Source organism: Hippocampus comes, unplaced genomic scaffold, assembly GCF_001891065.2.
Source record: "Hippocampus comes isolate QL1 unplaced genomic scaffold, H_comes_QL1_v1.1 scaffold132, whole genome shotgun sequence".
NCBI classification, from domain to species: Eukaryota; Metazoa; Chordata; class Actinopteri; order Syngnathiformes; family Syngnathidae; genus Hippocampus; species Hippocampus comes.
This window is the reverse complement of record NW_017805467.1, coordinates 3,044,525-3,069,057: the sequence shown is the minus strand read 5'-3', so window position 1 is coordinate 3,069,057 and position 24,533 is coordinate 3,044,525. Positions and strand designations below refer to the sequence as shown.

General features: G+C 40.7%; 1 protein-coding gene and 1 long non-coding RNA gene across 2 annotated transcripts in view; one reads left to right on the top strand and one right to left on the bottom strand.

Moving 5' to 3' along the window:
* Positions 1–24,533, top strand: part of rabgap1l (RAB GTPase activating protein 1-like) — a 118,572-nt gene that overhangs the window by 69,687 nt on the left and 24,352 nt on the right. Inside the window, exons 14-18 of the mRNA XM_019875197.1 lie at positions 3,112–3,225; positions 6,403–6,477; positions 9,318–9,443; positions 13,417–13,560; positions 17,608–17,649. Of these exons, the coding sequence (XP_019730756.1) occupies positions 3,112–3,225; positions 6,403–6,477; positions 9,318–9,443; positions 13,417–13,560; positions 17,608–17,649 (501 nt within the window). The remainder of the gene's footprint in view (positions 1–3,111; positions 3,226–6,402; positions 6,478–9,317; positions 9,444–13,416; positions 13,561–17,607; positions 17,650–24,533) is intronic.
* LOC109518989 (uncharacterized) lies at positions 20,643–23,205 on the bottom strand. Its single transcript, XR_002168856.1, has 2 exons — positions 22,058–23,205; positions 20,643–20,872 (listed from the first exon to the last, which is right to left on the bottom strand). It is a non-coding gene; the product is annotated as an uncharacterized LOC109518989 (long non-coding RNA).

Sequence of the window (24,533 nt, the reverse complement as noted above, 5' to 3'; positions counted from 1 at the left end):
GCAGACATGCTAACTACTTCCTTCGTGTGTTAAGTGCCTTGCTTATCCACAAGACTCAGTCTGGAAAATGGAAGAAACGAGGACAAATTTAGCCTACGAAGGCAACCTTGACAGTTAGTGGTAGCACACACACACACACACACACACACACGCACGCACGCACGCACGCGCACACACACACACACACACACACACCTACTTGCACATAATCAATCACACGCACACACGCACACACACACCTCCTCCTACCTTTGTAATAATGATACAATAATGACGATACATGACTTCAACTGGGGGAAAAAACTTTTATTTTCCAGGTGACACACACGTTTAGCAGGTTCTATTGGCGATATGGTGTTTAAATAGTAACGCTGTGGGAGATTTGTGACAGGAGGTGAAACACTTACTTCTCAAGGTGAGTAGCCATTGGTGCAGGCATGCGGGCTCGCCCCCATAAACCACCAGCTGTCTGGATGACTTTGACAGCTCACACTTTTCCTTGTAATCTATGATCTGATTTAAAATGAAGAAATACTCAGGTGAATACTATTCAAACAGTTGCCGCTTACCGTACTCCATTCCCTCTGTGTCGCATTTAAAAGGCTCGCTTTCGGGAACAACTTCTTCCCTCATCTATTAGAGAATAAAGTTGTCATCTTTTGGTATCATGATTACATAACACCGTTACATGCAATCCGTTACTGCCCAAGCGTGTATGCAGCATCATAGGGAAAAAAATAGACATGCCCCTAAATGTGCAGGAGACATTGTTTGTTGATAATTCCCTTTTATACGTCCCGTAAATTGCACCTCATTTATTCTTTGTGAATGTCGGTGCAATTGTGACCAGATTAACATCCATCCGTCAATTTCCTAATCTCTTTATCCTCACCTGGGTTGTGGGCGTGCTGGAGCCTCTCCCCAAGCTGTTTTCGGGCAGTAGGCGGGGTACACCCTGAACTGGTTGCCAGCCAATCGCAGGGCACACTGAGACGAACGGTCATTCGTGCTCACCCTCACACGGAGGGAAAATTTAGAGTGTTCAATCAGCCTGCCATGCAACATTTTGTAATGTGGGAGGAAACCTGGAGAAAACCCAGGCATGCACGGGGAGAACATGCAAACTCCACACAGGAGGGCCGGAGTTGGAATCGAACCCTACACCTCTACACTGTAAGGCCGACATGCTCACCAGTCGACCACCGTGCCGCCCAGATTACATTCACTGTGATCTTTGTCGAATAATATTGCTTCTTAAAATGTTGTTCAGGAATCTCATTAAGGGGCTTACATTTTCTGTGAGGTTAAAAATAACAGAACAGTCATACACAATATTGCCTTCATACATACAAAGCTGTTTGTTGTTTGTGTGGCCTAATGAACACAAGGCACTTTGTAGCTGTTATCATCATCTTTAGCGCATAATGCACATAAAGACCACCTCCATGCTGCAAATCTTATTAAAACATGGCATGCAAGCTTGCCTGCAGCAAGCATAGTAACCAACTGGGACATGAATTTTAAATGTCTTCATATTTCAATATTGTATCAAAGTTCTGGCATTCCAGGGGTGTACTGTACCCAATTTCTTCTGCATTTTTCTGGTCCTTACTATTCCCCTAATATTCCCCAAACGTTTAGATGAAAACCATCCAATTGTATGTAGTGTGTAACGGAATCAAGAACTAAGTCACATTTATGTCTTCCTCCCTGGCATCGTTCTGCCATCCATCTTTTTTCAAAAGTGCTTATCCCATTAAAGGTCACAGGTGAGCTGGAGCTGATCTTAGGTGACTTGAGGCTTGAGGCAGGCCACACCCTTAACTGTTTAACAGCCAGTCTCAGAGCACGTACTGTTTGGACAAACAATACTTTGCATTCACACATATGTGCTGTACATTTTAGTTATTAGTTAAACTAACATGAATGTTTTTGGAATGAGCGGAAGAGTGCATCCCTGGTGAAAGCCCACACAACCACGGGGAGAAGACGAAAACACCCCACCGAATTGAGATTCGAACACAGAACCTCTCAACTGTGAGGTATACGTGTTCGCCGCCGTGCTGTTCTCCTTTTTGCGTATTTCAAAGTAAAGATCCTATCCGATCCCAAGATACAATTCTCTTAATTGTTTCCGAGAAGTACAGGCAGCTTGTTTTTCGTCACGCTGGAACACAAGGGAGGCGTTTAACATTAATGATGCAGCATATCAGTGACCTCAGGCATACAGTCCAGCCAGAGTGATAAATAAATATCTTCACTGACTGAGAGAACAGAGTCCTGCAACAGATGGTATGGCTCCAACAGAGTCTCGGGCCTCAGCATCATCTAGTCACTTTGTGATTTTATGATTAAACAGATGTGAGCGGCAGAGTCCACCGAAAATCTGTGGCAAGAACCTTGAACTTGAAACAACTAGAGTTGCTGCAGTTTCAAAAGAAAAGGGAGTCAAATACAAGTCGATTGAAGGGTGTAGGATCTGGCTCGATGACTGCACGAGCAAGATAACGCCTTTCTGGGAAATCATACCGGCGCTATTTTTTTTCGTACTGATGTAGAAATGGAAGATGGCATTTCGGTCTCATTCTCTCTGGTGTCTTGATATTCTTGGCCTTCAGTTTCTCTCTGATACACACATCAAGGCCCCTTCGGGTTGAGGGATGGTTCAGGGAGGTTTTTGCTCTCAAGAAAAACAGTGTGAGTGAAAACACCAATATGGTGTGGTAACTGTGATGAAGCGTGAGACGTGTGTGTGCGTGCGTGTGTGCGTGCGTGTGATCAGATCCGTGCGGCTGAAGTTTGGAAACAGAAAATGCATAAGAGAAATTAGAACATGTTTTATATCCTACTGAATTGAAAAAGAATCATAACTTTGTCCTGATGACCTTCACCAAGTAGGCATGTTCATAGTCGGTTTCTTCACCACAAAATCCCACAGAAACCGAACCGATTTACACCCAAGTTTGTGGGAGTGTCTGTTTATCTTTCCTCAAAAATAGAGAGGGAAAATATGTGTGAGTGTTGAATACGTGTTCTATACATTCAACTGTCGATGAGCTTTCCAGTGTTTGTGACACATTGTGTAATCCCGCACTGCACAACACATTTCAGGATTCGGCTCAGGAGGGAGTGATCACTCGAGACATCCACCGTACCTTCCCTGCCCATGACTACTTCAAAGACTCTGACGGAGATGGACAGGATTCACTCTACAAGATCTGCAAGGTAAGTGTCAAATGTAATGTCGTTCTGTCAGCGATCGGTAAAATCTTTAAAACAGATTTGAATCAAGCAGATGGTAACGCCAAACCCCTTTCAGTACAATCCAAATCGATTCCTCGGAATCAGATTCCCAAAGTTATCTTACAAGGATGGATGGATGGATGGATGGTTGAAGATCTCTGTCATTGTGTTTATCAAGATTGGAAAAGTCACTTGTTAGCACAAAATAATATTTTCTTCCAGTTATTCCTGACAGCTCTGTGAAGAAGATCTTAATGGATTCATCAGAGCCATTGCGTTGTCATTAAATTCGCTTTGTCAAAGGTCCCCGACAAATATAATCTCTGTATATCATCACGTTCAATTAACAGATCTTCATATTTGTATTTCAATCTCTGGTGACTGTATAGAAAAGGGCACCTACATGAAAAAAAAAAAAAAAGTACAGCAACAACGTACATGTTCGATAATCTGTGTGAGAATCACAATTGCTTACGTGACAAATCTGTCCAAAGTTGACTCCTGATAATCGTCAACATAATCGCTGATTTCATTAAAACTCTGACCGCCGCTTTCATTCATCATCCGTACGACTGAGGCAAAATACCTGAAACGGATGCAATATTGGGTGCCAAGATACACAATTATGGCGATCACAATTGTGTTTTATCTAAAAGTCAAATGTAGTTTTTGATAATGGATGGGTGGATAAATGAATAACTAAATGGTCACACTTTTGTATTTTGTACTATCAGCACTGTGGGAGGACCTGTCAGGGTGGGTTTACATCCGGTCTGAACCCAAGTAGGTCAGTGGTGAGCTGGCCTTCATTTGTATGCAAATTCATGTAGATTTGCTGCTGATAAGGTTGGCCGGATCTTGAGGCATGAGTGGGTTACAGCACAGAGGATCCAGGACCCATTGTAAATTGTTCATCTGCACATGAATCTACTCGGTAATATGCGGGGAGTCGTTAATTTTCTAACCTTTTATTCTCCAGGAAAGGTCAATTGGGCTGTGTGAACTTTTTTGGTGACAGTCTGCTTCATTTTGTTCATGTTCCATCCTGCCCCGCTTCCAACTAACCTCTACAAGAATGGGTTATTGCTTAGCATTCGGGGTTAAGTGTCTCTCTCCTGGGAAATTGGACGGTTTTAAAGAAAAGAAAAAAAAAGTGGACATTTATTCTCTCTTAGGTTCTTCAAACCTGTCAGATCTCCATGGGGTTAAGAATACGGATATTTACTTGCCTTAAACTGATGCTATTGACGTGATCATGGATGAGACTATATCAAGTCTTGATTCAGGGCAACTTGTTATCCTGCCTTCATTTCTGTCATAGTGACCCTTGCATGCATCCTGTAACCTGATAACAAGATAAGCTGTCCACTGAAATGGTTAAAATATAGCGACAGGATTTTTTTGTGCATCACTTTTTATTCTGAATTTACCGTTCTCGAATAACAACCATTTCTTTTAAAATGACAATCACCTCTTTACAATGTATGTATCACGAGAAAAATGTGTTGCCATTTAAATGAAACAGAAGAGTATAACCTATTGTCATGCAGTGTTGAATTCCTCAATACCTATTGGACCAAACGACTTGTTTGATCACGGATGGGCAACGTAAACCGTGGAGGAGCGCACAATTTTTCGTTCTTTAATATCATATCCAAAGTCGAATGCAGGCAGATTTTAAGAAAGAATTAGAATTGTCTTGAAATAGGTGTCTGGTTTACAATAGATTCGAATACTTCAGCCTGCTGAGCCTGTTATGTACTCAGGCGAACAAATTTAGATTTCTCCCACCAGGACCTCCCCCATCCATCTGTCAACCAACATGTCACCTTGCTGAGTTGGGGAATGTGTGAATACCACACTCCATCAAGCATGTCAGCATGGAGATTATAATCCAGGCAGTTCCACAAGACATCACCGTTACCTGTACATCAAAGGCAAAATTAGGCAAATTGATCAAACCCTGACGTCTTGTACGAATTCTTAAGAAAGGGGCAGGGAATCAGATACCTGACTGCTGATTCACTCAATAACTCAGCTTTGGATAGATACATGCAGAATAAATGATGATGTATATTTCAAAGCATTTTCATTTTCACAGTTAAACATTTTGATGTCACGATAATTTTCTCGTTTTTATTTAAACTGTGTTTTGTATTTCAGGTCTTGTGAAACGAAATACTTGAAGGGTCAAAAATCACAGTTTGTGAGTCAAAATTGGTATTTTGCACGGAGCTCCGAACAGCTATAGAAATCAATGAACATTTGTTACACCCGTAACACATCTGGATTCTTCCAAAGATTTTCCCAAAAAAATCATCAGAGTGGCCACCACTTACCAAGGGCTCATTTCCCCTCAATGCGGGATTTGGGAAGTAGGTAGCACAGGAGCGCCAGTGGCTGCCTCCTAACTAATCGGGGGACAAAAAGTTATTTTGAGTTTTGTACTATCTTTGGTTTCCCCCTAGTTTTTAACCAACAGACAGTAATACTTCGCAGTGTTAGCAGATATTTGTTACAGATAAAAGACAGATTGAAAAATGTTAAATCTCAGAAATACATGTGAGAGTTCAATATTTTCTCTCTGACTTGTGAAACACCAGGAACGCACACAAATGTGCTTAAATAGAACCGAAAGCCTAACTAAGCCGAACTTCGTTGTCATTGGTGCAGATGCAATGAAATTGGGTCATATTTGGACTTAGAATGCATAATAGCTCAAGATTACCTGAATTGCAATGCTTTTGAAGCTGGGGTCTTCAATCCTGTTCCTCGAGGGCCACTGTCCTGCCCGTTTCCCGTCTCCCCCTGATTCAAATGATCAGCATTATTATCCAGCTTCTGCAGACCTTGCTAATTATCGAGGAGCAGGATTGACGACGCCACGCCTACTTTCAAGTCTAATATTAAGAGTGACTGCGATGAAATATGCAACACCGGGGCATACTCAAAAATCAACAATCTTCTACAATTTAAAAAAAAAAAGTGTCTTCTTAGTGACTAAAAATCTGAACAATTCCTAAAATATTATATTGCTGTCAATAATACCGTTATTGTTCCTAGACACGTAAATATTGCGCATAGCTATGCAGTGTTGAATTGTGTTTGATAAACTATTCTTTATTACCTTTTTCTGTTTTCTTTTCCCCTCTCTTTAAGGCCTATGCTGTCTATGATGAGGAAATTGGATACTGCCAGGGTCAGTCATTCCTTGCAGCTGTCCTGCTGCTACATGTAAGTAAACCTCGATACACACACACATATATACACACAAATACAGAGAGAGAGAGAGAGAGAGAGAGAGAAATCATTTCAAAACTTTTTCCACTATTGATATAACCTATAACAACCACTTTTAACTAGGGATATGAATAAATTCAGAAATAACCGATCACATGCAAACACATGTTGAATGAGATCCAGCACATAGCTGTCATCATTTAAAGTACCTCACCACAGGTACAGTTCAGCTGTTGCAGTATGCTTCTCCTGACATCATTCATTTATCAGCACGTCTTAGCACAAGGTCCACAGAGAGCTTCCACAGTATTAGTGGGAGCTCATTGTTCCAAGGTATCAATCAGGAGAAGAGTACAGAAGAATTTGCAATGTTAATAAGTTTGAACAAAAAGAAGACAGTTGTCATTGTTGAAAAAGAACAACTGGTCAGATAAGCTGTCAAGAGGTCAGCAGCCACACTGAAGTAGCTTCAGGAATGTCAGGCAAGCACAGGTCATGGTGAGTGGCTGCTTGGTTCAGTGGGTAAAACAGCTGACATCTGACACGGGGACCGCTGTTCAAATCCTGGTCAGGGCAAATGGTAACATCTCGAGGCAAGACCCTTTACACTACATGCGGATTTCCAGCTGAGTTGTAGGGAAAAAAGAATATTGGTACGTTTTTGGAGTGGTCAAAGTGAAAAAGTCCAGATGTGAATCCAATTGAAATGCTGTGGCATGATCGTAAAAAGGTTGTTCACGCAAGGGACTAAAGTCTGCCAGGTAGTCAAAATGCTTGACTTCAGGTGAAGCTGCTGAGGCTGGCAAACTAAATAAAAAACGTGTCAGTGTTGGCACAAAACCTACGGGCTTCTGTTAGAAACAGCCACGGTGCCAGGATTTTTTTTCTCTCCTGGGTTTTAGGAGCTTAAAGGGGACATGACCGATAGGAGGTTTACTTTCTGAAGTTTTTCTTTTCAGTGAAAGCCTGATACACAGCACAACCTTGTTGGATTTCACAGGAGTCTAAACAAAATTTGGCCAAAGAATATCCAACAAAAAAACAAAATACTCGTGACCACACGACAATTACAAAATCGTTAACCTAATCACAAGCAAATGAAAGAATCGATCCGGTCATGGGAGTGAGCTATCAAAGGAAACACGGCTGCTACAAAGCAGCGGTCCCCAACCCTTTTTTTGCCCCACGGACCGGTTTAATGTCAGACAATATTTTCAGGGACCGGCCTTTAAGGTGCGACTGATAAATACAACAAAATAATATGATATGACCTGCAGGAAAACGGTGGTGTTTTCGAAACTTAATAATAAACCCAACTCATGACAAGAGGAACGTCCTATTTGGCCACAACACTCTCTGTTCTCTCTGGTCATGATTAAACATGCTTTCAAAATAATATACACCGCAAATACAAAGTGCATGAAAAATACAACTCACCATCGCCACAAATTATGCGGAGTGGGCTTGGTGCATGGGAATCTCCCCTTGAGATAAATCCGTGTTTTAGGTAGGACTCCTTATTGTGTCGCCTTTTTTTTCTTGGAAGTTGTCAGCTTCTCTTCTGTCTCCTGACTGGGCCTTTCCCCCTTCCAAAAAACATTAATTTTTTTACTCATTTTGCTAGCTCCCCGGATTCATTTTAGCGGTAACCTATCATGTGACCGAGAAGCTCGCCTTGACCTGCGTCAAGAGTGACATACTGTAGAAGGATGTAACAGAGAATCTGGTATTTTTCAAAATAAAATATCTTTCAGATTCCAAATAAATAAAACGGAAGTAATGTAAGTTCTTTATTCTTTCTTTGCGGCCCGGCACCAAATGACCCATGGACCGGTACCGGTCCACGGCCCTGGGGTTGGGGACCACTGCTACAAAGGACTACAAGCACCAGTGCAAAAATGGAGCAAGAGTGGGAAGTTAGGGTGTTGAATAGAAAATAAAATAGGCAGGCTCAATATATTATTATCTAATAAATTGTAATAACATAAAATGTAATTGTATATACTGTAAAAATTTGATATATGTGTGTGTGTGTGTGTGTGTGTGTGTGTGTGTGTGTGTGTGTGTGTGTGTGTGTGTGTGTGGCTTTAAAATCATACTGTTCCTCCATTTGTATGGGGATCCGCATTTAAAGTTGCGTCCGATTGGTGAAAGGCAGGTAAAAGCAAAAAAAAAAAAATTCCACACGAAACTCATTGCACCTCTTTGAGATACGCATATCGCACGTGCTATTATCGTGGCGATGATATTTCGATACATTGTGCAGCCCGAGAAGTTGTGAGGTTGTGTGGATTACACATGTTAGGATGTGTAGAGGAAAAAGGCAGGCAGGTTCAAAAAGAAAGAAGGAACAGAGGTGATAGAGAAGATGTGCAGAATATTAAGAGGCGCTCAAGTTCACCTGCAGCACATTCAGCCCCAAACATAAACTGTCGCTGATAAAATGCCATCTCATGGCCTCAGTGTGTGTGTGTCTGTGTGTGCGCGCATGTGTGTGTGCATGTGTGTCTGTGTTGGAGAGTAAGAGACTGCCTTTGGATGAGACTGCACATTCCATGAGACTCAGCAGAGCTCATATTTTCATCCATAGATGCTGGTAATACATGTTGTTATTCACACATTTGTTCAAGCCAGATGTAATTTTACAAAGGTAATCGTAACCAGCTCGTAGTAAACTTATTTATTTTTCCCCCCCATTTGTCAAGTCACAAATGTGTTGACTTACTGAACCTTGCAGTAAAGATGAATTCTCAATGTTTGGGAACCATGCGCTGATACAGATACAGAGACATATTTCAGATTTAGAAACGTATAAATTATTACTGTTGTTTCAGATGCCTGAGGAACAGGCCTTTTGTGTGTTGGTGAAAATCATGTTCGAGTATGGCCTCAGAGCTCTCTACAAAAACAACTTTGAAGATCTTCACTGCAAGTTCTATCAGCTTGAGAAGCTCATGCAGGTATGTGGCCACGCAATCTTTTCGACATGATTGAAATTGAAACTCTGCATTAATGCTTGGTAATATGTGGAGCCTGCCTCGATTGAGTGACAGCTATTTGCACGTAACAAGGGTTTGACCGCAGTTTAGTTTTGTACATTACATTGTTAATTTAACGCTTCATTGCAAGAGCGAGAAGAAAAGAGAATTTTAGTGCCAGACAGCGAAACAATGCGCCACACTATGATTACAATGACAATGTTTATTAATCTACATTTTATTCCAGATTTTAGGCATGTGCCGTTTTTCTTCATTTTCCTAAATCATCAACAATAACTATAAATTAGCTTTTATAATATTTGGGATTTTATCAAACTATCACAATGATAACGGAAGTTCATTTGTGCAAATTTACTCAAACTACAGTGTTCCAAATTATTATGCACAACAATTGAACTTAAAAATAGATTGCAAAGAACTCTAAACAAAATATGTTGTACCATGTTTTCCCGAGTATAAGTTGCAGTTTTTTTCATAGTTTGGCCGGGGGTGCGATTTATACTCTGGAGCGACTTATGTGTGAAATGGTTAACACATTGTACACCTCACGTCATTTTCACATTAAACCGCAAGAGGGTGCTCTCGGCCTGTGTTGATACTTTCCATGTTGGCGGTAACTGAGAAAAACAACTGACGATGACTCTGACGAAAGCGACTTAGAAGAGGAAGCGCTGCATCTTCTACCTCCGGAGTTGGCGGAGTTGTTTGAAAGTGACACACAGGCACGTTCTCAGTTTGTTGTTTATGCGTCATGTAAGGTTAACATATCGTAGACTTATTCAGCGTGTTGTTTTTTATTTTAATTTTAAATTGCCTTTCAACATGGCATGTATGTTTTTGGTGTTGAATTTTATCAAATAAATTTCCCCCCAAAATGTGACTTATACTCCAGTGCGACTGATATGTTTTTTCCTTCTTAATTATGCATTTTTTGGCTGGTGCGATTTATAATCTGGAGCGACGTATAATCCGAAAAATACAGTATCTCTCTTGTAAAACAAATGGTTAATTTGACCGCAAAACATGTCTGCCAATCAAAGTACTTGAACATCGGGGCCGCTCATTGATGTTACCCTAACGTCCACGTTTAGTTGCTGCCCTTCTGCACATGTTCTTCCGACTGCAAAGACGCAAGGTGCTTCAAATACCTGCTTGCTGCCCGTCAATGGATTTTTTTTTTCAGCTGCCCACTTAATACGATGCATTTGCCTGACAAAAACAGTCCTTTTTATGCTTTCATCAGAAAGAACCCATTTGCTCGCTGAGTCACACTAATTATTCTACAGTACACTGATTCTCTTGAATGATTTTTCTTTCATAAAGCATTGTACTATCAAACACTGTTCATCAGCAAAAAGAGCCTCCCTTCCGCCTGAAAACTGACTTGAATCACTCAATTCTAGGGGGAGAAAAAATATGCAATCACCCCGCAATTTCTATTCCCAAAGCTAACACCTGCATCAGATTAGATCGGCTCCTTAGTCTGCAGTTAAACAGTAGTCACTGGGAGAGCTGTTGCACCAAGTGGACTGACATGAATCAGATGCTGCGTTTGAGGATGGCGGGATCCGACCCCAAAGCGTTCGACAACAACAAAAATGGCTAAATTGTTGTTCTGGTTCATCACACATGTTTATTTCCAGCAAACCTTCTTCATAATTTCCTTCATTTATTTAATGCTTGTGGAGGCTCTCAGTCGTACAGGAAAGTTCCATCGTCGAAAGGCTTCCGTCAGTCGTCATCTGTACCTGTGGGTAAAAAACAAAAAACAAAAAAGGACGTTTCGCTTCTCTCACAGAAGCTTCGCCAGCGGTAGACAACTCTGAAGTCTCCATGAAGACTCCGGGAAATTGCTCTGCGCTAAAAAGCTGAGCGTGGCCTATTTGAGGACTGGGTGGGGATGGTTAGTCACGGGCGTGACTAAATTCATTTATTTAAATAAATGAATCTTACATCTTGAAAGCATTTCATTCATTTCATCAAATAACTTCATGCAGGAAGATAATGGCATATCTTCATGCAGTCACTACAACACACGCTGTGTTGTGTAAAGTTATTTTGAATAACTAATAAATATATTTTTTAAATAATAATAATGTAGTAGTAAATAACGCTGAATATTTGTTGATAATCTTTGTCTCCATGGGGTCACCATTGGCGAGTGACGTCACTTTGAAGTTGGTCTCTGAACTTGGGGTCCTTTTTTTTCTCGACTTCTCAACTTGGACCTCCTGGTTCTTTCTCATATAATTTTTGTGAATCAGATGTCGTAAAAATCAGACTTCCCACCTTCCTTGAATGCAGCAAGGGCTCCAAAACGAGATTTTTATGAAGAAAACATGCAAACTGCCACTCTCACTGATGATATGGGGCTGCATGTCAGGTAAAGGCACTGGGGGACATGGCTGTCATTATAGCTTCAATAAATGCAGAAGTTTACATCGTCATTTGAGACACTTTTCTCATCCCATCTATTGAAAGGACATTTGGAGATGACAACATCATTTTTCAAGATGATAATGCACCTAGCCATAGAGCAAAACCTGTGAAAACAATCCTTGAATAAAGACGCACAAGGTCGATGTGATACACTGCAAATAGTTCGGATCTCAAAATCTGAAGAAAGTGGTCCATGACGAGGCTATAACCTGCAAAGCTGATCTGGCAAAAGCAATCACAGGAAGTTAGAGCCAGATTAATGAAGAGTACTGTTGATCACTCACTAAGTGCCTCTGAGACTGCGAGCTGTTATAAAGGCCACAGGTGGTGAATCAAAGTACTCGTGGCGTGTTGAAGTGTTCTTTTGTTGTTGTTGTTTTCATTATTCCATTTTTTCTTTCCTCAGAATTTAGTGATTCCATATTTTTCCCCCTTTGCTGGTCTAAAGACATTTGTCAAAGATTATTTTTAGCTTTACACAGGTATTGCTCAGTTTGTCAGAAAAGTTTTTGTTTAAAGGGGACATGTTAAGGAAAGCGGGCGTACTATGATACCTTTACTTGGGTCTCTGGCATGCTTATCCACCCATCATTAGTCAGCCATGTAATATTTCTTGGGAGCTTTTAATGTCCTATAGCACGGCTGTGTATGAATGAGCTCTTTGCATGTAGTCTCCCGCATTACTGAAATACGGCCCGGTCCTATCCAGTTTTTGGGGATTTGTCCAAACTCATAGTCAAGCTGCTTAGTTTCAGTATCTCTTCCTATCATTGTGGTTACGTCAGATATGTATTATCAATTTCACTAGCGATGGACGGAAACATCATCTCTTTGCATGATGATTTGCACACACAACAATGTTCTCTGTCTTGTTTGATCTGAGGTCACACCATTAGGTGCAAAGAGATTCAGATTCAGATTCAGAAAACTTTATTCAACCCCATGGGGTAATTGGACTTAACAGGCACGCTTTGCACAAGAAACATGAAAAACAAAGACGAACATGGGATACAGTGCGAAGGGCCTGTCGGTAATCGCCGTAAGTACAGCGCCCCGACATCTTAGATGAGAAAAGTAAACACTAGGGAAGGAGGGGATAAAAAAACCATGCTCGAACTATCCTCTTCTGAGGATAATTTAAGTCTAGGAGAAAAAAAAAAAAAGAGCCCACTTCTCACGGCCATTTTTCTCCCACTAGCCATCGCACGACTGGCTAGCTACTAACCTTCCAGCTACACGACGAGAACCCCCATTTGTGGTAAACACCTATTCGAGGTTTTTACAAAAATCTTCCCAACACATTGATAATGGGTATCAATTCTACATGGAATTTTTGCTATTCGCAGGCTGGCCCTGTCCCTGTCTATCCTCCGCCAATAGCAGGGGTCCACTGTATTGCATAATCGCATTTACACTGATTGTTTGCACTTGATTTTGTTTTCCTGTTTATAAAGTCCCCCGTCTTATCCCTCTCACTTTCCTTCTTCTTTTCTAGGAACAGCAACCCGAACTCTGGTCCCATTTCCAAGAACTGAACCTGGAGGCACACATGTATGCCTCCCAGTGGTTCCTCACCCTCTTCACTGCCAAGTTCCCCCTTTGCATGGTTTTCCACATCACTGATCTTCTGCTTTGTGAGGTACAGTTAGAAAAAGTGCACTACATTATCCTGAAATTGGGATAGATGTTTTTCTAAGTGAGGGGAAATAGTGTCAAGGAAGCAATAGGCAGTATGGCCAGAGCAAGGTTAGTATGAGCAGTTGTCTACAAAACGGACAAAGAGACAGCTGAAAGGGAGTTGTTTAGTTTGGATCATACACAGTAGGTGTCAAGGCCCTAAGTAGAAAGCACAGCTATATAACCATCAGCATCAATCCAAAGTGGATGCACCCTGCCCTTTGATTTGATCTTTCTACACTGCCTAATCAATAGAGATTTGCCAGTCAGGCTTTTAGGTTGACAAAATCGTAAATACAAAGCTATTAGGAATCCTTACCCTGCCCCGATTCTGATTCTGAAATTTAGAAAGATTGTGTCTGTAAAATCCTGTTCTTTAATGGTGTTTTTTTTAGTGGGTATAATGGTATGAGATTGCCTATTGTGCATTAATAGCATTTGTCTAGTCTACAGTCCACTCAGTCCTACATAACGCTATAACACAATCATCTATACACTCGGTTAAGTAGATGAGAGCATCAAAACAAACCCTTTCCCTCAGCAGCTCCTTCATATCACATCTCCTGCCTAAAATTATTCATAGTGTCATCACGAGGGATTAGATTACACTTTCGCTCAAATCACCTAATCCCATTCATTAAAGATAGCATTGCAGAATATATTCCTTGATTACATTTGGAATCCCACCTAGTGCCGTGATCTAGTGTTTCATCCCACACATTAAACAGCAGTCATTTTGACTGTTGAATAAAACATTCAATAGGACGGATATCGATTTCGATCAACCTTTGCACAGAGGCCAGGCATGCAGCAAGAGCATTATGGTGAGGATCTGAATGATACATGAATCCACGGCGGACGGGATGTTGGCACATCCTCACAGGATGGGAGTTGGGATTTTGAATCCGGGATCTGGCCTTCTTGTGTGGAATTTACATGTTCCTTTACAGGATCTTCTTGTTTGTGTGGGTGTTTTCTGGGTATTTCCTAACATGCATGTGAGGTTCAATGTCAATATGATTCATTTGAACCCTGTGATTAGCTGATGACCAGTTGTGGGTGCGCCTTGCCGTGTCAACTGGAATAGGTTCCAACACAGCCATGACCCACAAGAGCATCATGTATACCACAGGTGTCAAACTCAAGGCTCGGGGGCCATATCCGGCCCGCCAGGTCATCTTATGTGGCCCGCGAAAGCAAATCATTTGTGTCAACTTGCTAAAATCTGTACCGAAATGTCAGATTGCCATGTGTAATAAATAACGTTGAGATTTTGCAATAATTTTGTTACCCTGTTTACACTCACTTGAACAATAATTGAACAAACTATTGTAATTGACTTGACCGATTTCAAAACTAGTAATCTATTAATTTGTTGTGTACAAGTGATCATTTTCTGGTTTCACTGTCATGACGGCCCCCCGAGGCAAGACGTAACTCTAAATTGGCCCGCGACTAAAATGAGTTTGACACCACTGATGTATACTGTATAGAAATTAGATGGATGGTCTTCATAGCATTAATGGAACCTTCCACTCTACAGAAATCATGCTCATAATGACTCTTCACCCTTCATTAACTCGGAAGCAATCTGTCAACTAACAGATGGGCAAGTCAACACAAATAGGGTGCCACACATTTTTCTAACAGTTCTTGCGCTTGGGAAAGTACAGTTACGTATGGTTGTTTTATTGTTACTTAAAAGCGAGAACGAGAAATGCGAATTTGAACAAGAAAAGGCGGGTATACGGGTATCTTATCAATCATCACACCAACGTAAGCAATTCCAAACACAATTCCATTGAAGTTGGGACGTTGTGTTGAACATGCTAAGTAAAAAGCTCACCTCTTCATCTCTGCGAGGTTACAAAGAGGAGTTTGAGTCTTTTTTGCTACATGTCCCGGCTTTTTTGGAAGGTGTTGCAGCCATAAAATTCTAATATAATGAGTATTTGCTAAACACAATCGTGTTTATCTGTTTGAACCTTAACTATCTTGCCTTTGTAGTGCAGTCATTTAAATATAGGTCGAATGTGATTTGCAAGTCATTGTGTTCTGCTTTTATTTATGTTGCACACAATGTCCCAACTTCATTGGAATTCGGTTTGTACGTAATACGGTTAAGTGCTGTAAAGAGAAAATATATATTGTCTTGATTTCTCGATCATGTAATGAAAATTCTTACAACTCTTAGTATCAATTTAGAAATTAGAATCATTCGAAATGTTCAAAACTTCTCTGACAAATACGTTGACTCATTTTGGTCAAACATTTTTGCCCCTCTCATCTGTCCTGGCCTGTTTTTCAAAAATACATTTTCTCATTGCCTCTTTTTTTTTCTTTTCCTCCCACTCTTCCTGTCCTCCCACTTGCCCCCAGCAGAACAATAAGAAGCTTCCCAGGTTTTTCTCAGCCATTGAACCGCATGATAAGAATCTGTTCGTTAAACCTCCACTCTCATCTCCTGCTACTTTGACAGCTGTTCTCCTTATGTATTATTTTCTCTACACCGTCACCGTTCTGTGTTCACGTTTTCCTTGTTAAATAACCACTGTTGGAAATAGAAATACTGTAGTTCGGTTCAGGGTCAAATTGTTGCCAACCTATAAGACAGGGGTGTCAGACTCATTTGTCGCAGGCCACATTGTAGTTACGGTTTCCCTTGGAGGGTTGTTATGAATTTTGGGAAACCATATAAATGTTTAATGACCTCCACATATTACATATACAGCGCACAACAAATTGATGGATAACTAGTTTTAAAATCAGAAGTCAAGAATAATGACTGTTATTGCGGATTACATATGACAGTTTGAAATTTTGGTTCAGACTTTAGCAAGCATCATGGACCTTGACATGCTTGATTTGCTTTCACGGGCCACATAAAATGATGTGACGGGCCAGATCTGGCCCCCGGGCCTTGACTTTGACACCTGTGCTATTAGACCTTTACTGACGAAACAGTATAAAGACTAAACGCAAATGACTTTGCGGCATTATTTTCCAACTCAAAGTAGACTTGGCTATATTGTACACACTGGCCTGAGCAGATATGAATGTTCTAAATGTCTGACCACATGGCCCATATGCATCAACCAGCAAACGACTCTTTGTCCCTGAATTGCAAGGACAAGCACACCAGTGGCAAATGACAGCGATGCGGTGTCAGTCCGGTGCAATCGATGCGGAGCGTCAAAAATGAGCAGCTGCCTTAAAGAGAAAACCAAATAAGATTTTAACCAAATACTGTAGTCTTGTGGAATTCGTCTTTCTTGAGCTGTGGTCTTGTGAGATATCCAGACTGTACAGTGTGATGTCAAACATGACGACTGTTAAAATAACCACGATATAGCAATAAGAAACACTTTCATAATGATAATTAACAGGTCTTTCAGTGTGGATATGACACCATGTTTAACGCGCACATGATAATGACCGAAAACACAAAAGCCAGCATCAGTTTATGATTTTCAACATTGAATATCTTCCAGTGGATTTCATTCCATCTTTACTATTTCTCCTCTAATCTGCCCTGTCGCGTTCCCAGTCTATAATCACAGCCCAGCTTTCTGTGCGTTTATCCTCCCCTCTTGTATAAATCCATTTCCCTCTCACAAACGTTCTCCAAACACAAACCTCTTCGATCCTGACTCAGCACTGTAGCGCCATCTTGAGGCCTCTGCAAATCAGCGCGTGAAGACAGCACTCCCCTTTGCCTTCCTTATTTTTAGTGCTGTCTGGATATTTTTAGCTCGGTGTTGCCATGTGAACTCATCACAGAGACTAAGGAGACGTGGGTGTTCCCGCAGAGCTCCCAGCTCTGCATTCTCTTCACGTGTCATAATCACATATATGATGTATGGGAGAGACATCTTAGTCCAAGCACTAATTCACATATTAATCCGCTTTTAATGTGTTCCTGATTTTAACATGGCGGCAAATAAAATGTTGTCTTTTGACCTATTTTTTATATCTGAATGATTGAGGAGATTATTTATTTGTGTTGCAGGGTCTGAACGTCATCTTCAATGTTGCCTTGGCTCTGCTCAAGGTTAGTAACCTCACCTCATTCATTGACACACCTTCCACTTAAAATAGCTCGATTGTTACTGTCGACAGCATTTTTTTTTCCAATTTCCCGTCCACATTTAGGTTTGACAACCAAAACACAAAGCATCATCGAGCAGTGATCATGGGGATATACACTCCCCTATGCACAGTGCTTCAATGGTGTTTTGTAAAACTGAATGGTGGAGTCGAGTGGCTGTAGTAGCTGCAGCTGAGGGAGAGGTCTTTTTTTTTAATGTTCATTGTCACTCCTCCTTTTATATTTTGGGGATTTTTGACACATTGACAATTTGACACAGGGGATGGGGATACACTCTTAACCTCTCTGCCTTGTGTCGTATGGAGTGTGTTGTACTGTATATGGTCTCTATCAACACTTCTGGTACTTCTAGTTACTTCTGGTACTTTGATTATCCTAAACAATATATGCACAGCTGTGATCACAGGTACTAAACGTTTCGATGCTGACAACGCCTTGCGCACTTGTACTTGTAACTTGTAACACTTCCATTCTGATCGAAGATCAAACAGTGATCATCAAAACAGAACTCACGGTCTGAAATGAGTGCAGGTTTTCTCTGAACCACTTTGTTGTTTTTGTCTGAGTGGTGTGGAATTCCTGTTTGTTGTGTTACCCGATCTTCTTGTGGTTTGTTGTATCGATTCATTCGGCACAGTCATATTGCGTATGGAAGATTGATTGTGGGCAATCATCAATCATCTTTATTCATGTATTGCAGAACACGGAGAACAAGCTTTCTTCTGTCCTCTAGGTTTGGTGTCCACTTGATTCCATGATTAATATAGGAAAATAAGATTAGACCCTTAACAATGACAACAACACAATGAGTTCAATATGAATCATGTTCAAAAAGGATAGGAAGAAGTGCTAAAGACTTTTCTAGTCATACTTACTTCCAGACATTGTTCACAGCAACAAAATTCTCTCCGGTTTCACATCAATCTCTGGAATCTAAAAGTATTCACACAAGAAGAAACAAACAATCAGTGCTGATCTTACCAGCAGTTTTGGGCAAATTACTTCCAAACTGTAATATTATTCACATTACTAGTTACCGGTACGTGCATCTGAATGTAATGTTTCTTTCGAGTGCAGTATTACCATCTTTATACAAGTAATATAATCATTTGATTTATTTATGCTTTTGACTTTTGAAAAGGAAAACGCTACATTTGGACCCATAACAGGTGAAGTTCATTTGTAATGAGGACCTGAATGTATACAATGTTGGGTATCATGTTAAATGTATCGATTCTGTGATAGGAGATCACTGCCCTTGATTAATATTTATATTTAATATCACTCACAAGATGTATTTTTCTTTTAAATATAAATATTATAACTTATATTTGGTCCAGTAAAAAAAATGTAATTTAATTCCAGACCGTACAACATAAATGAAATTATCAACATACTCGAATTAATTTACACACATGGTAAAGACGAGTTTATACTGCGAAGATGCGTTGCTATTATTAATTTTTAAAAATATATTTTTTTTAATGTATTGAAGTATATTTGATAACTGGTCTGACAAATAATAATGATAGATGGATAGATGAGTGTATAATTGATAATTGGTCTAACAAAAGAGTCAGACAGACAGACAGACAGACAGATAGCTTGACCGACAGACAGATTTTGATTGAGTGATCTGACCTGAGCTCATCTTTTCTTCTTTTTTCTTTATCATTAAAAAAAATGAACAAAACATGATTCAAACTTCAGTGAGTTGTGAAGACAAAGGTTTGAGGTGAATTGAATGAACAAATGGAAATAATAAGCGAGTACATCCGCTCTTATTTAATGGGGCATAATGTAGTTTGTGCGATTGGAGTTGCCATATATCATGGCATAGGCCTTCCGCCCAGAGACAGACTCACTGATTTCCATTTGCTAGCTAACTGCTAATTACAGTAAAAGCCATTTTGCATCCTGCGATTGATGGCTCATTCATTCTAAAAAGCACAGTGGCTCTTAATTCTTCACATTTCTCAGCACTGCTTTTTATATAGGTTTGTTCCTGCGTGTACTTTGATTGTGTTTTGCATTTTATTTCATGAAACCATGACTGTTAATGGTCTGAAAAACAATGATACATTGCAATACATTCCCTAGTGAGCGCTGTATGACACATTTGTCTGTTTCTGGTCATTGATCAGAAATCGGTGCAGTGCAATAATTTCATATCTGTTGGTGTCAGAAGCTCATTTTCAAGAAGGCTGCTGCCCACATCTTGCACGGCTAATTCATGCTGTGGTCTTGCATTTTTTAAATCTTAAGCTTGACATTCTCTATTTCTGGCAAATTTGTATTGTCGTGAACATAAAAATGTTGCACGAGAGGATCAGAAAAGCAAAAGTAAGAACGGGTTCTCTCATGCACCAATAATTTTACATAAACAGTAACACAACAACCTTGTAAGTTCAGAATAATATTAGTAGTAGTTGTAGTCGAAGTAGTAATACTACTTGTAGTAGTAGTAGTAGTGATGAATCAAAATGTAGAAAGAAAATACTTGTGCAGTTCAAAACAAACTTAGATGAAAGATGAAAATAATCAACCTTTAAACAATGCATGTTTATATTTTTCGATACTATTAATATTTTACATGATTATGTTAAAATAATGATGTATTCCTGTTCATTATCCGAGCAATGATATACACTTTACCAAAAAGACGTACAACGTGGAGGCAATACTGGGCATTGGGAACAAATGAGGATGTTAGGTGGGTGGAATAGGATTCCACTGCCAGCCTCCTATTGGCCAGCCATGACGACATTCTATCCGCTTCCCTCTCCCTCCATCGCGTTCTCCTCTCCACTCTCATCCCCCTCCCTCCATCTGGGTCCGGCTCCCTCCCTTTCCTTCTTTACCATCATCATCCACATCACTCCTCACTCACAGAATGTAAGGTGTACCATACCATCAGCTATTTGGACGTGGAGGAATAAAGCTTTTTTAAATTATTTTTCTTTTTTTTTTCTAATTTACATTCTGTTCTTCCTCACCAACATAAATGCCTGTATGGAGCGGAGCCTCTTCTCGTCGCCTTCAGTTTTTCATTCTGTCTCAATGCTTTGACCCACAACCTCTGCCTCCACATCTCCAGTCATCTGCTGGATTGATATTTTTGCAGCACGCTACCTCCAACCAGCAAACGGATTGCAACAAAGATGACCTGCTAACTGCTATAGGTTTGTTCCTGCGTGTACTTTGATTGTGTTTTGCATTTTATTTCATGAAACCATGACTGTTAATGGTCTGAAAAACAATGATACATTGCAATACATTCCCTAGTGAGCGCTGTATGACACATTTGTCTGTTTCTGGTCATTGATCAGAAATCGGTGCAGTGCAATAATTTCATATCTGTTGGTGTCAGAAGCTCATTTTCAAGAAGGCTGCTGCCCACATCTTGCACGGCTAATTCATGCTGTGGTCTTGCATTTTTTAAATCTTAAGCTTGACATTCTCTATTTCTGGCAAATTTGTATTGTCGTGAACATAAAAATGTTGCACGAGAGGATCAGAAAAGCAAAAGTAAGAACGGGTTCTCTCATGCACCAATAATTTTACATAAACAGTAACACAACAACCTTGTAAGTTCAGAATAATATTAGTAGTAGTTGTAGTCGAAGTAGTAATACTACTTGTAGTAGTAGTAGTAGTGATGAATCAAAATGTAGAAAGAAAATACTTGTGCAGTTCAAAACAAACTTAGATGAAAGATGAAAATAATCAACCTTTAAACAATGCATGTTTATATTTTTCGATACTATTAATATTTTACATGATTATGTTAAAATAATGATGTATTCCTGTTCATTATCCGAGCAATGATATACACTTTACCAAAAAGACGTACAACGTGGAGGCAATACTGGGCATTGGGAACAAATGAGGATGTTAGGTGGGTGGAATAGGATTCCACTGCCAGCCTCCTATTGGCCAGCCATGACGACATTCTATCCGCTTCCCTCTCCCTCCATCGCGTTCTCCTCTCCACTCTCATCCCCCTCCCTCCATCTGGGTCCGGCTCCCTCCCTTTCCTTCTTTACCATCATCATCCACATCACTCCTCACTCACAGAATGTAAGGTGTACCATACCATCAGCTATTTGGACGTGGAGGAATAAAGCTTTTTTAAATTATTTTTCTTTTTTTTTTCTAATTTACATTCTGTTCTTCCTCACCAACATAAATGCCTGTATGGAGCGGAGCCTCTTCTCGTCGCCTTCAGTTTTTCATTCTGTCTCAATGCTTTGACCCACAACCTCTGCCTCCACATCTCCAGTCATCTGCTGGATTGATATTTTTGCAGCACGCTACCTCCAACCAGCAAACGGATTGCAACAAAGATGACCTGCTAACTGCTAGCCATTAGCTGTTAGCATCACAAAGAGACATTGACAACAAGACTGGCAGTGGCCTGGAAACACTGTGTGTTTTCATGCTTTTTTTTCTCTCTCTCTTCTTTTGCTTTGCCTCGCCCCAGTTGCTGACCAGAACAATCGCTCCCGATAACACAAGCCTATTCACTGACTCACAGATGCGTCCATTTAGCCTGTGTTGTTGAGAATCAAATGACTTTCCATTTAAAGGAGCTGTCTTCCAGCTAAAGGATCTGCAGGCCACTACACAGCATCTACTAATGGAGATCTGCTTGAGGAGCTGTGGAGTCCATACTGTCTTCGTCACAGCAAACTGTACTTACTTGAGTTAGATCTTTTTCTACCTCCTCTCTTGCCATACTGCCACAGCAAAAGGATGTCACTCCTGCTTCTCTCGTTAGAGGATCCATACCGTTATATTGGGTTTGTTTGGTTTTTGATTTTTTGGTAGGGGATTTGCATTTCAAAAATATTCTGGAATATTGTCAGCTTCATTTCAAGTGCAGCCTCCATGCTGGCAATACGTTCAAAAAACTATTGAGTGTTGTGTCGTCTCACTTTTCACTCATGCTTACTGAAGGGAATTTTTTTTCTTCCTTTTCGAAGTCGAACAATTAAGGGAAAATAAGAAAAAGGCAGAATATGTATCTGTTGCTGCTGTTTGTTGGAGCAGCAACCCATGTGTTGAGCAGCTTTGTTGCTTAGCAACGGCATACCGGACTGCTATTGTTATTGCAGCAAGTTAAGAGTGGCTTGCAGGTCTAAGACAGCGTTATGCAACCAACGGCATCTATTCCTAATTTTATTACTTCTAACATTGGCGCAACGAATAGTCACATCTGGGCTCTGACGGTTTTGGGATGAAAACTCCGTCATCTCATCTTGTTATTATTATCAACATTGGCTGTGCCGGTGGATGTGGTCAATACTGTCCAATGACCGAGTAGTCTCGAGTCTTTATTCAGCAGAACTCCCATTGTTTGGACTCCTCAGTGGATAATTACGTCTTTGCTACGACCTCATCTGTCATCTAACTCATCCAGACCAAGTGGGACCTTTCGGACGACACGCTGGAGTCATACGCCACCGTAAACCCAAAGAGGGACCGCCCTTCTCCCTTGCCCTCTCCAACTCCGCCCTTTTCTCCTATACCCTCCCCTGTGCCCTCTCCGCCTCCTCTTTCGGCCCTGACGCCTCCTCTGCAACTCCCAGCGGTGCGAAGGGCAGTGGAGGATGGAGAGGGAACGACAGAAGAAAAGGCCCAAAGCAGTCAGGCCTCAGCGGATTCCTTCTGTAAAGTGATGGATCTACTTGGGATGGGGCATCGACTCTTTGTCCCTAAGCTGCTCGCGGTGAGAATGGGGCCTGGGAATATTCCATGTTCAGAGTTAGCAGGAGTGGAGTAAAGGGCTTGTGCGTGAATGCAATAAGCTTCTCTTCTTCCACCTGATAACATATCGGTACAGTATGTGTTTCCAAAAGTTACATGTTGCAAGTCTGTTTGGGTGACTGCATGATCTCTTCACTTCAATGCCTCCATATTAGTTGTCAAAGGTCGGACCAACTGATGCACACTAATAGAGTTCCCCCACAAGATGGTGGTATTGAGGTTTCATTTGGCACTTGGTGATATTACCCTTTACTTACAACAATAACAAAAAAACACCTTCACTTATTCATCATGGCGCTAGCTGTCCTATCATCATAATGTGATCATTGCAGGAAATTGTGTTCTTGTTTTAATTTTTTATGTAAAGTAGGACATCCGTGGCTATATTTTAGTGTTCACTAAGTGGTGATGTGCATCCATTGCACATTGTCCACTGCAGGATTGTGTTTTTGAAGTCTTAGTTAAGTGTAATACAGTATAGCAACTATGAGAGTTACAGTCGTCTCACAAATTCCAGGCTGTTTTCATTATTCAGTAGGGGCACTTTCATTCACAATGAAATTGGATTAATGTAGTAGAGTTGGGCCAAACAAATGCTGTTCAAAGTTTTACAGTACAGTATTGGGAATTTTTCTGTGTGTGTGTGTGTGTGTGTGTGTGTGTGTGTGTGTGTGTGTGTGTGTGTGTGTGTGTGTGTGTACACGATATATGTCTGAAAAGTTCCAAAACAAGTTCTCATTCAAACTAAAATCTCTCTAGTCTTAACACACTTTCCTTACCTTCTCTGCAAATTCCATATGCTGCCTGGAATGGTCCTTCCGAGATCCTCTGCAATTCTGATGTCATGTCTATCTTAATGTCGTCCATATCTTCAAAACGAGACCCCTTGATGACCCCCTTGAAATGGCCAAAAAAAAAAAAAAAAGATACAGAGCCAGGTCGGGTGATGACAAGGGTCTCTCCAGAATAGTGATGTTGCCCTTTGCAAGGAACTGTAAAATAGATATTCATTGTGAGCAGGCGCGTTGTCATGGTGAAGCAGGCATGAGTTGCCCTGT